General features: G+C 41.2%; 1 protein-coding gene across 2 annotated transcripts; it reads right to left on the bottom strand.

The window, feature by feature from the left end:
* Positions 1–6,866: 6,866 nt before the first annotated feature.
* LOC139532692 (OX-2 membrane glycoprotein-like) lies at positions 6,867–11,581 on the bottom strand. 2 transcript variants are annotated; one of them, XM_071330630.1, is made up of 10 exons: positions 11,416–11,576; positions 10,155–10,493; positions 9,190–9,495; positions 8,921–8,956; positions 8,644–8,749; positions 8,481–8,546; positions 8,247–8,276; positions 8,109–8,162; positions 7,484–7,522; positions 6,867–7,388 (listed from the first exon to the last, which is right to left on the bottom strand). In XM_071330630.1, the coding sequence occupies exons 1-10, from the start codon at positions 11,465–11,467 to the stop codon at positions 7,361–7,363; spliced, it is 1,056 nt and encodes a 351-aa protein (XP_071186731.1). In that variant the 5' UTR covers positions 11,468–11,576; the 3' UTR covers positions 6,867–7,360. The 2 variants fall into 2 exon arrangements, with proteins under 2 accessions (XP_071186731.1, XP_071186732.1); XM_071330631.1 differs by lacking the exon at positions 8,921–8,956 and having other exon boundaries at positions 11,416–11,581.

The raw sequence follows: 11,581 nt of genomic DNA, 5'->3' as shown, positions 1-11,581 counted from the left end.
TCATGGAAAGTTGATTTCCTATTGACTAACTGCATTAGAACTGCAATCAAGTTTGTTGCAAAAATTGACAGATGTTAATAAATTAAATCTATCTTGCAAAACATCCCCGTTACCTTCAACAGCTGTGCATAGACCCCACAGCACCAGAAGTAGAACCAGACTGAATACAAACGTACTGACCAACTGCAGAACCAAACGTTACTCAATATTGTCTGCTCAGACCGAGTACAGAACTTAACGGCTAATCAGCGTTCTATTCTCAATAGAGGAACCAGGTAAAAATTCAATGAAAATTATGCTGGGTTGACTTAGTTATAATGGACCTTGAGATCTGAGCGTAGGAAGTCCTGCTGTTGTCTAGCTTGTATTCGTGTTACACCTCTGCTAGTACATCTTGGTCTTTGTGACTGGGGTCTTTGTGGAGAACTCACCACAGAGAGGTCTTATGATCAACCACAGACACATCAACAGGTCCACTTCCTTCTTTAGACACAATGATAGATTCTGCACCACCATAAGGCTGAAGGGTTCTACGCTTTTTATCAAGCGTAGAACTGATGCAGGTTATGGTTAGTTTCAATCAACACTAACACTAACCAAATGTATTCAATTCTTTTGTGTTATTGCGGTATCCATGTTTTGTGATGTTACCTTTCTCCATCCCTATCTCTCAGCTAATGTGGCTACCATTGGGCAAAAACACAAACTCCAGATTGTGGCTTTATCAAGACCACCTGCTGTTTACTTATTGAAAGACCAAAGAGAAGAGTGGAACATATTATAGATAATGTTCACTTCTCTTACAAAATATGACATTAGTTCAGTAATTTTCTTTGTCTGCCATTTTTCATCCTTAATTTATTTAACCTCATTCCATTTCAAAATGATAGCACGTGTTGAACTTGTATTGATGTAATGAGTTCTTGTGGTAGTAAAAAGTGATGAAAAAAATTGACTTATGGTGTGTGTTTGATTGAGTAAATCATGGGTATCAATTAAATAATAGTAATTATTACTTAAGTAAAGTAATGCTTTTGGCGTCATTAGTGCCTAGGCTCGGCCTTCAAAGTTCAAAATGTCCCTTCTGCACCAACTTAACTGTCCCTTTGTGGTAGAGCGTGCTCACCCCTGGATGTTGTGTGCTGGAGTTTGGATTTGTTCTCCTGGTTTCCTAACTACAAACCACTAAGTTATTCTTTGGATTGCTTGGCCTGGCTGTAGCAATGAGTAAGATGGCTAACACGACCGAAACGAAAAGGCTAACAAGCCGGGTTTTGGTTTGCAACTTCAAATGTCGAACAAAGTTGGAAGTTGTTGCACCTCCTGTCAGGACCCGGTGCGAGAAACAGTCACTAATAATCAGCAGAACCCAGAAGATGAGGCAGACACAGTAGTTCTAGAGATGGTGGTTTAATTAAAGAACAAAATCTTCAGGCCAAAATCTAAATCCACAATGTCCAAAATAAAGCCAAGAGGCACAAAATGGATATCCTCAAAAATACAAAGAAAACTCCACAAAGTGGTAAAAAACAGCAGGGAAAAACAAACCTCAAAAGACTACTCAAAATTACACAAGAACTAAACCAGAGAACCTCTGGAAAATCCAATCCGAGAAATATATGTTTCACACAAAAAGGCTTGGTCTGGGGCTGGGTGCTAACATACAAACACTGAGCCAAGAACTGAGGAACACACAGGGTTTAAATACAAACAAGGGAACGACCTACAGGTGCAAACAATAAAAGAGCAAGGAAAAAACAAAAGGTTCAAAAAAGGTGCAATGGGGACATCTAGTGACAAAACCAGAACAGTCCTGGCCAAAACCTGACACCTCCTTCTGTAATTTTCTTCCCGAATGTTTTGCAAGTTGCAATCTGTTTTTTGTTGATACAGCGTAGTATTTATAACCGAAAATAATAATTTTGGGTATCATCTTTCCAAGGGCTCCATCTGAATTCACCCGCTGACGTTCCTCTGCACTACTACACGCAACTTTTTCCCAGCTGGCTGGTTCTGGCTGGGTCACCCAGTGTGTTTTCACCAGTGCCTACTCCTACTGGGGACCATGGGTTCTGTGATTGAAGTTGTTCCCCTGGGGCTAGTGTACAAGGCTATATCTCATCCAATATGATATTTTACACGTCACATCTTTATCTACTCTGAATGTTATTATTTTGTTTATGTAAAGGTTGATACACTACCTGTTTGGCGAGTACCGCTTCCCCCCGATTTGGCCCATACCTGGCACGAACTCGGGACCTCTGCCTTGCTAGCACACATGACCATCCTCCCTCATGCATCTTAGCTGATCAAACGCTAATGAGGCGATGCAAGCGGGACACTTAAAGCTAATGAATTGTATCATGGCGCCGACAGAGATGGTCGCCTCGCTTCGCGTTCTTAGGAAACTATGCAGTATTTTGTTATTATTATTATTACTATTATATTATTTCTTACATTGTTACCCCAGGAAATCTTAAGTTTTATTACATACAGCCAGGAAGAACTATTGGATATAAGAGCAATGTCAACTTACCAACATTACGACCAGGAATACAACTTTCCCGAAGCGGATCCTCTGTTTGGACCACCACCCAGGACAATGGATCGGATCCCAGTAGGCAACCCAAAACAACGGCGCTGCAGTAGGGGCAGACAGAGCGGTCTTCTGGTCAGGCTCCGTAGACGGGCACATCGCTCACCGATCCCGAGTATACTACTCACCAATGTCCAGTCTCTTGACAACTAGGTAGATGAAATCCGAGCAAGGGTTGCCTTCCAGAGAGACATCAGAGATTGCAACATTCTCTGTTTCACGGAAACATGGCTCACTTTGGATATGTTATCAGAGTCGGTATAGCCACCCGGTTTCTTCACGCATCGAGCCGACAGAAACAAACATCTCTCTGGTAAGAAGAAGTGCGGGGGTGTATGCCTTATGATTAACGAGACATCATGTGATCATAACAACATACAGGAACATAAGTCCTTTTGTTCACCTGACATAGAATTCCTTACAATCAAATGCCGACCGCATTATCTACCAAGATAATTGTCTTCGATTATAATCACAGCCGTGTATATCCCCCCCAAGCAGAAACCTCGACGGCCCTGAAAGAACTTCATTGGACTCTATGTAAACTGGAAACCATATATCCCGAGGCTGCATTTGTAGCTGGGAATTTTAACAAAGCTAATCTGAAAACAAGCTCCCTAAATTCTATCAGCATATCGAATGCGCGACCCGGACTGGCAGCATTCTGGATCATTCCTACTCTAACTTCTGCGACGCATACAAAGCCCTCCCTCGCCCTCCTTTCGGCAAATCTGACCACAACTCCATTTTGTTGCTCCCAGCCTATAGACAGAAACTAAAACAGGAAACGCCCGTGCTCAGGTCTGTTCAACGCTGGTCCGACCAATCGGATTCCAGACTTCAAGACTGCTTCGATCACGTGGACTGGGATATGTTCCGGATAGCCTAAGAAAACAACATTGATGTATACACTGATTCGGTGAGCGAGTTTATTAGCAAGTGCATCGGTGATGTTGTACCCACAGTGACTATTACAACCTTCCCCAACCAGAAACCGTGGATTGATGGCTGCATTCATGCAAAACTGAAAGAACCACTGCTTTCAATCATGGCAAGGCGACCGGAAACATGACCAACTACAAACAGTGTAGCTATTCCCTCTGCAAGGCAATCAAACAAGCTAAGCGTCAGTATAGAGACTGTAGGGTCGCAATTCAAGGGCTCAGACACGAGACGTATGTCGCAGGGTCTACAGTCAATCACGGATAACAAAAAGAAAACCAGCCCTGTCGAGGACACCGACATCTTGCTCTCAGACAAATTAAACAACTTCTTTGCTCGCTTTGAGGACAATACAGTGCCACTGACACAACCTGCTACCAAAACCTGCGGGCTCTCCTTCACCGCGGCCAATGTGAGTAAAACATTTAAACGTGTTAACCCACGCAAGGCTGCTGGCCCAGACGGCAACCCTAGCCGCATCCTCGGAGCATGCGTAGACCAGCTGGCTGGTGTGTTTACAGACATATTCAATCGATCCCTATCCCAGTCTGCTGTTCCCACATGCTTCAAGAGGGCCACCACTGTTCCTGTTCCCAAGAAAGCTAAGGTAACTGTGCTAAACTTCCGTCATCATGAAGTGCTTTACGAGACTAGTCAAGGATCATATCACCTCCACCCTACCTGACACCCAAGACCCACTCCAATTTGCTTACCGCCCCAATAGATCCACAGACGACGCAATCGCAATCACACTGCACACTCCCCTAACCCATCTGGACAAGAGGAATACCTATGCAAGAATGCTGTTCATCGATTACAGCTCAACATTTAACACCATAATACCCTCCAAACTCGTCATTAAGCTCGAGACCTTGGGTCTCGACCCCGCCCTGTGCACCTGGTTTCATGGGTTTTCTGACGGGCCGCCCCCAGGTGGTGAGGGTAGGAAACACCATCTCCACCCCACTGATCCTCAACACTGGGGCCCAACAAGGGTGTGTTCTCAGCCCTCTCCTGTACTCCCTGTTCACCCATGACTGAGTGGCCATGCGTGCCTCCAACTCAATCATTAAGTTTGCAGACGACACTACAGTGGTAGGCTTGATTACCAAGAACGACGAGACGGCCTACAGGGAGGAGGTGAGGGCCCTCGGAGTGTGGTGTCAGGAAAACAACCTCACACTCAACATCAACAAAACGAAGGAGATGATCGTGGACTTCAGGAAACAGCAGAGGGAGCACCCCCCTATCCACATCGATGGGACAGTAGTGGAGAAGGTGGAATGTTTTTTTAAGTTCCTCTGCGTACACATCACGGACAAATTGAAATCGTCCACCCACACAGACAGCATGGTGAAGAAGGCGCAACAGCACCTCTTCAACCTCAGGAGGCTGAAGAAATTTGGCTTGTCACCGAAAACACTCACAAACTTTTACAGATGCACAATCGAGAGCATCCTATCAACGCATCACCAGGGGCAAACTACATGCCCTCCAGGACACCTACACCACCCGATGTCACAGGAAGGCCAAAAGATCAACAAGGACAACCACACTGCCTGTTCACCCCGCTATCATCCAGAAGGCGAGGTCAGTACAGGTGCATCAAAGCTGGGACAGAGAGACTGATCTTAGCTTCTATCTCAAGGTCATCAGACTGTTAAACAGCCATCACTAACATTGAGTGGCTGCTGCCAACATACTGACTCAAATCTCTAGCCACTTTAATAATAAAAAATTGGATGTAATAAATGTATCACTAGTCACTTTAAACAATGCCACTTTATATAATGTTTACATAACCTACAATACTCATCTCATATGTATATACTGTACTCTATACCATCTACTGCATCTTGCCTATGGCGCACGGCCATCACTCATCCATATATTTATATGTACATATTCTTATTCATTCCTTTACACTTGTGTGTATAAGGTAGTTGTTGTGAAATTGTTCGATTACTTGTTAGATATTACTGCATGATTGGAACTAGAAGCACAAGCATTTCGCTACACTCGTTTTAACATCTGCTGACCATGTGTATGTGACCAATAAAATTTGATTTGATTTGAGGTGCAGGGTTGGGGTCAATTCCAGTCAATTCATGAAGTACACTGAAATTCCAAGTCCAATTCTCTTCAATGCCTTTCAATTAGGAACATTTGGAATTAGAATTTGGTTTACTTTCTGAATTGATCTGGAATTAAAATGGAAGTGACCCCACAATGACCCTGCTGAGGAGGAAGTTTCACACGTCTCCATGTGCTACATTCATCCCTCAAACTTCCTCAACAGCCCCTCAGTGTTGAGCTGAGCACAACTGTTGATCCGAGTCATTACGCACCAGTGTAAAGGATGTCGCGCCGCTTCCTTAGTGAGTACTGCTTACCCCCAATGACCTGCTCAGTACTGCTGAGGAGATTCACACATCTCCAAGTGCTACATTTACAAATGGCTGCTTTTTGATTCATGAAGCCTTTATGTATATACCAGTCAGTCAACATGACCTTAATGAATTATGAAGCCTTCATGTGTTGTTTTTATTATATTTACGTAAATGCTTCAAAAATCACAAAAGATTATGTTATGTGATGAAGATGATCTCATAGTACAACACGTAACAGATCTTCTAAGCCAGTGTTACCACAGACCTTATTTTCAGCCTTTATCAAAAAACCTTACAAAAAGGCCATACATTTTCCCCATAGTCTTTGCCCAATGAACAATGACAGAGTTAGTGCCTACAAAAATACACCATTACTATTGCTCTCTAAGTAGGCTATACAATCCCCCCCCCCCCCAAATACATTGATTATTATAAATGTAGGGTCTATAGGCTAACTCTATAGGTTTGTATCACCTTTAGAAAATAATTCAATATCGACAATGTTATTATGAACGTTTTTAGCCTTATTAAATATCAAACATAACACAACGTTTTATTTTAACTGGGACCTATAACAAATTAACTCTGCTCTAACAACTACTTAACCATTGAGCAGTGCAGGGAGTTAGTGAGAATTACGTATGTCCTCTGTATGGTGTAAAACAATCTGGTACACTGACTATCAAATCCATGTTTCAAAAGTCCTTAAACTGAAGAGACCGGGTGTGATGCGTTCTGCCTCTTTATGAGAGACGTCAGAGTCAGTCACGTCAACTGTGGATCAAGCGTACCATTGGTGGCGCGCAGTTGCATGAGCGCTGCAAAACTAGTATCAATCCCATTTCTCAACAACCTCTCTAAAATTACATTTACGCGACCTCTAGTGGCAATTGTTTGTATTTTTGGTTGGTCTCTTGAGTGGCAGAAGAATCAGACAATTCACTCTTGAAGCATTGCCAGCAGCAGATTTATGACACATTGTTTAACAAGCGATGTCACAACATACATTACAGTATTGTTTAATAAATATTTTATTAAGAAAAGTAGAAAACAAACATACAACAAAGGACATCACAACATTTGAGAATATTACAGCATTTGATTTATAAAAAGTGAAGAAAGAAAACAATACACACACAAAAACACACACACCATGAAAGTAGTCTACATTATGACATTGTGTAGACTATATTATCACAACACTTGATTTATAAAAAAGTGAAGAATAAAACCACAAACAAGTCTAGTGTGGATTTATCATGTTTCATCATTAACCAACTACAAAATATACTTACATACTGTATTTACATGTACAATAACCAGCAGGCCTATGTGTGTCAGCCATTCAGTCCACTATTCAGTACCCACAATGCCTATGGATAGAAATGGTCTCTGAACCACACAGATGTGTGTGAGGCAGCATGGTGGTCACTCAGTTCTCTTCACCCTCTAAAAGTTTCCTAAGATAGATACAACAAAATGGCAAAGATATTTATTTAAAAAATATATACTTCTGACTGCATCTTTGTAATTATTTATGATTATTTCAGCTCACCTTCTACATTGCAGGTCATCTGGTTTCTCAGGAGATATTCTGTATAAAAGAAGGTAATTTAAATATCGACTGAATGGAGTATCCTATATTAGTGACATGAGTAACATAACAACAATGCAGCAATGCAACAAATGCAACTCATTTGCATGTATGCAGTCACCATGACTACCACCTCAAAACATCATTCCAGAGCTTCTTGTTCAATGAGAGAATACGGTATAAAAACCCCACCCCAAAAAACAAGAGAACTTAAACCTAATTCTCTACAACATCTGTGCTTGTTGCATCATACACTTGGCTGAGGAGCTAAGATAGTCTATCCTGAACCACAAAAAGTACATTTTTGAGTAATGTTTGAATTTTGGGGATATTGTAATTTATACTAAAAGCTTTTGTATCATTCTCAATATTGTCTGTTTCACGCTTTCTATCGGGATAATCAAATAAAGTTGTAAAAATAGTCACATTTGTGACGGACTGGAGCTTGGTGTGAAAGAGATCAAAACAGACAATGTAGCGGCAAGAAACATACACCACAGAAATACATTTACAAGTTTCATTCCCAAGTTTCTTGATCAAGGAGAGAGATTACAGAAACATTAAGAGACTATGAAAGTAAACCTACTTCTTAGTCGTCCTACGCTTGATTGTTGAGCTGTTGTGACCTGTGACCTGTGACCTGAAAAAAACAAAAGGTATTGTTTAAAAATATATAATTATTATTTATCTGTTAAGCTGTTAAAAATGTGGAAGAGATACTCACATTTGTGATGGACTGGAGGTTGGTGTGACACTGAAATAAATCAAAATAAACACTGTACTGACAAGAACCACATCATCTGATTCATTATTCTTTCATTATAATTATTTAATCATGAAGAATGTGTTTTAACCTGTAAAGCACATTCTCTGAAATTTTAATTATAATGTTTCATGTTTTCCTTCAAATAGGTATCCATCATAATCCCTTAAATGTTCTCTAGAATGAGCATCTTACTGTTTGGATGTTGGTGGTGTCTTTAAGGGAGTCCTGCTGATTTCAGGGTCAGGAACTGGGGGTTTTCTAGATCAGATTAGAGATCAACTGGTAAACAACTGGCAGTCAAATCACATTCAGTTCAGAGTAACTGTTCAGTTTCAAGGTAATAGTTTTTATCTACCTGGAAGAGGTATATTTTCTCCTCTTTTGCAGCCATATTACACAGAATACAGCAATGAGACACATTGAACCCATCACTGAACCCATCACTGCACCAATCACTGCACCTGTGAATAAGAGAGATGGCAGAAGAAGACAGAGGTCAACTTCCCAGGTACACTACACCAAAGCCTCATACATGTAAATATGGCTCTGCACTACACCTGAAAGTTGAATAGTAAAAGAGCCAGTCGATAGGTTGATTATGACCTGTCATTATTAGAATAACAACCACTTACCACTGATCCTGTCATCATCAGAGACCTGAGATTGACCTAGAACAGAAATACACAGGAAGTACTTCATCATGAACACAGACAGTACTTCATCATGAACACAGACAGTACTTCATCATGAACACAGGCAGTACTTCATCATGAACACAGGAAGTAATTCCTTGTGAACACAGGAAGTACTTCATCATGAACACAGGCAGTAATTCATCATGACATCATGCTCCTGATCATGTCAATATATTATGCTGGTATTAACACTAACCATTTCTCACCTGCAAATGAAGCTTGATCCCTAGTTGGAATCACCATGGAAAAGTCTTTGATGGCACCGCCGGATGATGCTACACATCTAACCCTGGTGTCTTCGTCAGGTAGATTGGACGATGCCACCATGGCAGTTATGGTGACAGTGATTGTTTCATTGGAATGGGTGACATCAGCCATGGTGGATTTGTCTAGACTGATGTTTTCTATGTGGTCCCAGGTTACTGTAGGAGCAGGTCGTCCCGTAGCAGAACAGGACAGAGTGGTGTGACTGTTGTTGGTTTGTGTGATGACGAGTGAGGGTCCATACAGCTCTATAGGACAACAACAGACACAGGTCACAGTGAATGTCAATACTATAATGTTTTCATGTACATCAAGGTCAAATGGATGCATGATGATTTGAGGGAATTGTTCCTGGGTTAATCATTTACACACAGGTCAAGGTAGAACAATGGATTGAAGGCATTTGGAGGCCATTGTTCCTGTTTTAAAGGGATATAAGACATTATTTTAAGACCTCAAAAGTAGTCTAATGTATTTTATTTATTTTTTTACCCATTTTTCTCCCCAATTTTCGTGATATCAAATTGGTAGTTACAGTCTTGTCCCATCGCTGCAACTCCCGTACGGATACAGAAGAGGTGAAGGTCAAGAGCCATGCGTCCTCTGAAACACGACCCTGCCAAGCCACACTGCTACTTGACACCACTGCTCGCTTGACCCAGAAGCCAGCCGCACCAAAGTGTCAGAGGAAACACTGTACAACTGGTGACCATGTCAGCGTACATGTACCTGGCCCGCCACAGGAGTCGCTAGAGCGCGATGGGACTAGAACATCCCGGCCAGCCAGTGCCTTAGACCGCTGCATCACTCAAGAAGCCCAAAAGTAGTCTGATGTTAAGGTGAATCCACATTATACAATTTTGATTTTAGAGTGAATTATACCCTCCTTACAGTGATCATATTTTACCATTAATATGGAGGCAGGTCCTGCCACTGATAGCTCCATCTGGATAGGCGTTAAACAGACACTTGTAGCAGGACTCGTCTCCTCTTGACACTCCTCTGATGACAATAGAGCAGTTCTGCAGTCCCTCATCTTCAAACTCCACGTTCCTCTGAAAAGGTGGGTTGACTACTGGTCCAAATCGTTTGTTGTAGGTGGCCACATTTTCAGTCGCCCCTGATGTCACTTTCTGCCAGGTGACTTGAAGCACATCTTTGGGTTTCATGAGCCTGCAGCTGAAGTGAGCGTCCTCTCCCAGGGTTGCTGTGACAACCTGCTGTGTTCTCACCAGCTGAGCGAGCCCTTCATGAAGACAGTTACAGGCTGTTTAGTACACACATCTAATACAGCGCTACATTTTAGCAACCTGCAGTGAACACTGTGAAGGGATTAAACAACTGCATAAATACATTTAAATGTATATACAGTATTGTATCAATCATTTAAATTCCCATTCTGTATGTTTGTACATTTCAAAGGACTCTTCGAAGACTTGCCCTTGGAGGGCTAAAAGAGATCCTAATAAAATCATTTGTAGGCTGTTATATATAAGTTTGAGACACGTATGTTAATGTTGTACATACAGTCCCCATTGACTTCTTTCCAGTTTCAGTTATTATCCAATTAATTGACTGGACAGTGTTTTTTTCTGTCCTGACAACAAATTCACTTTTTTGCTATAGCTGATGTAATGCATCATATGGCAGCTACTGAAATATATATTTAAATTGTAAACTAGTCCCTGGCAAGTAAATGTACAAAAATAAAGTAAAATACATCTTGCAGAGAGGCACATTGGGAAATATGTTAATAAGACACATGTATTTCAAGCTGAGTATTCAATGTCAGCTCAAAAATCTCCCAATTCAAATGTCCAGGCAATTTGGATATTTAAGCTACATGGACTTTTCTAAGTTGCATTTTTACATTATAGAACAGGAAGATGCTGATGTTTGTATACTGATGGTGACTGGACTGGTTATTCACCAGTAAAAAGACACCGTAGCTTCAAATCATTTTCAAAATATAATAATTTTCTTTGAATTAAATGTATTCCTTTAAGGACTATCTGCAGTTACAACTGATGCATAATGCACCTATATATTTAGTGTAGTTATCTACATCTCATAACGAAACGCAACTCTGAAATGTATTATACTGTATAACTTACATTTAAGACCTACAGACTTATCAAGTATTTCATATGAAAACTGATGTAACTCACCCTCAGGAAGGAATAGCAGCAGAATAGAAAGGTAACCGTTAACATGAGCCATGGCAGCAATGTGTGGCTTGGTGAAGCTAGGTGATGGACCTCTGGATGATGTGTGGCAAAGCACTATTTGAAGCTTGGAACCGTTTTCAAGTGAGGCATGGTAACTTAGTACATT

The sequence above is a fragment of the Salvelinus alpinus genome, chromosome 10 (assembly GCF_045679555.1).
Source record: "Salvelinus alpinus chromosome 10, SLU_Salpinus.1, whole genome shotgun sequence".
NCBI classification, from domain to species: domain Eukaryota; kingdom Metazoa; phylum Chordata; class Actinopteri; order Salmoniformes; family Salmonidae; genus Salvelinus; species Salvelinus alpinus.
The sequence above is the reverse complement of the archived record's forward strand: the minus strand, read 5'-3'. Positions and strand labels throughout refer to the sequence as shown.

Excerpts from the sequence above, each read along its gene's own strand:
- LOC139532692 (XM_071330630.1), bottom strand. The coding sequence starts at position 11,467 with ATGGCTCATGTTAACGGTTACCTTTCTATTCTGCTGCTATTCCTTCCT. Across the intron at positions 9,496-10,154 it reads GACCTGCCTCCATATTAATG|AGCTGTATGGACCCTCACTC; the intron begins GTAAAATATGAT and ends GTTGTCCTATAG. Across the intron at positions 8,957-9,189 it reads GGATCAAGCTTCATTTGCAG|GTCAATCTCAGGTCTCTGAT; the intron begins GTGAGAAATGGT and ends TTTCTGTTCTAG.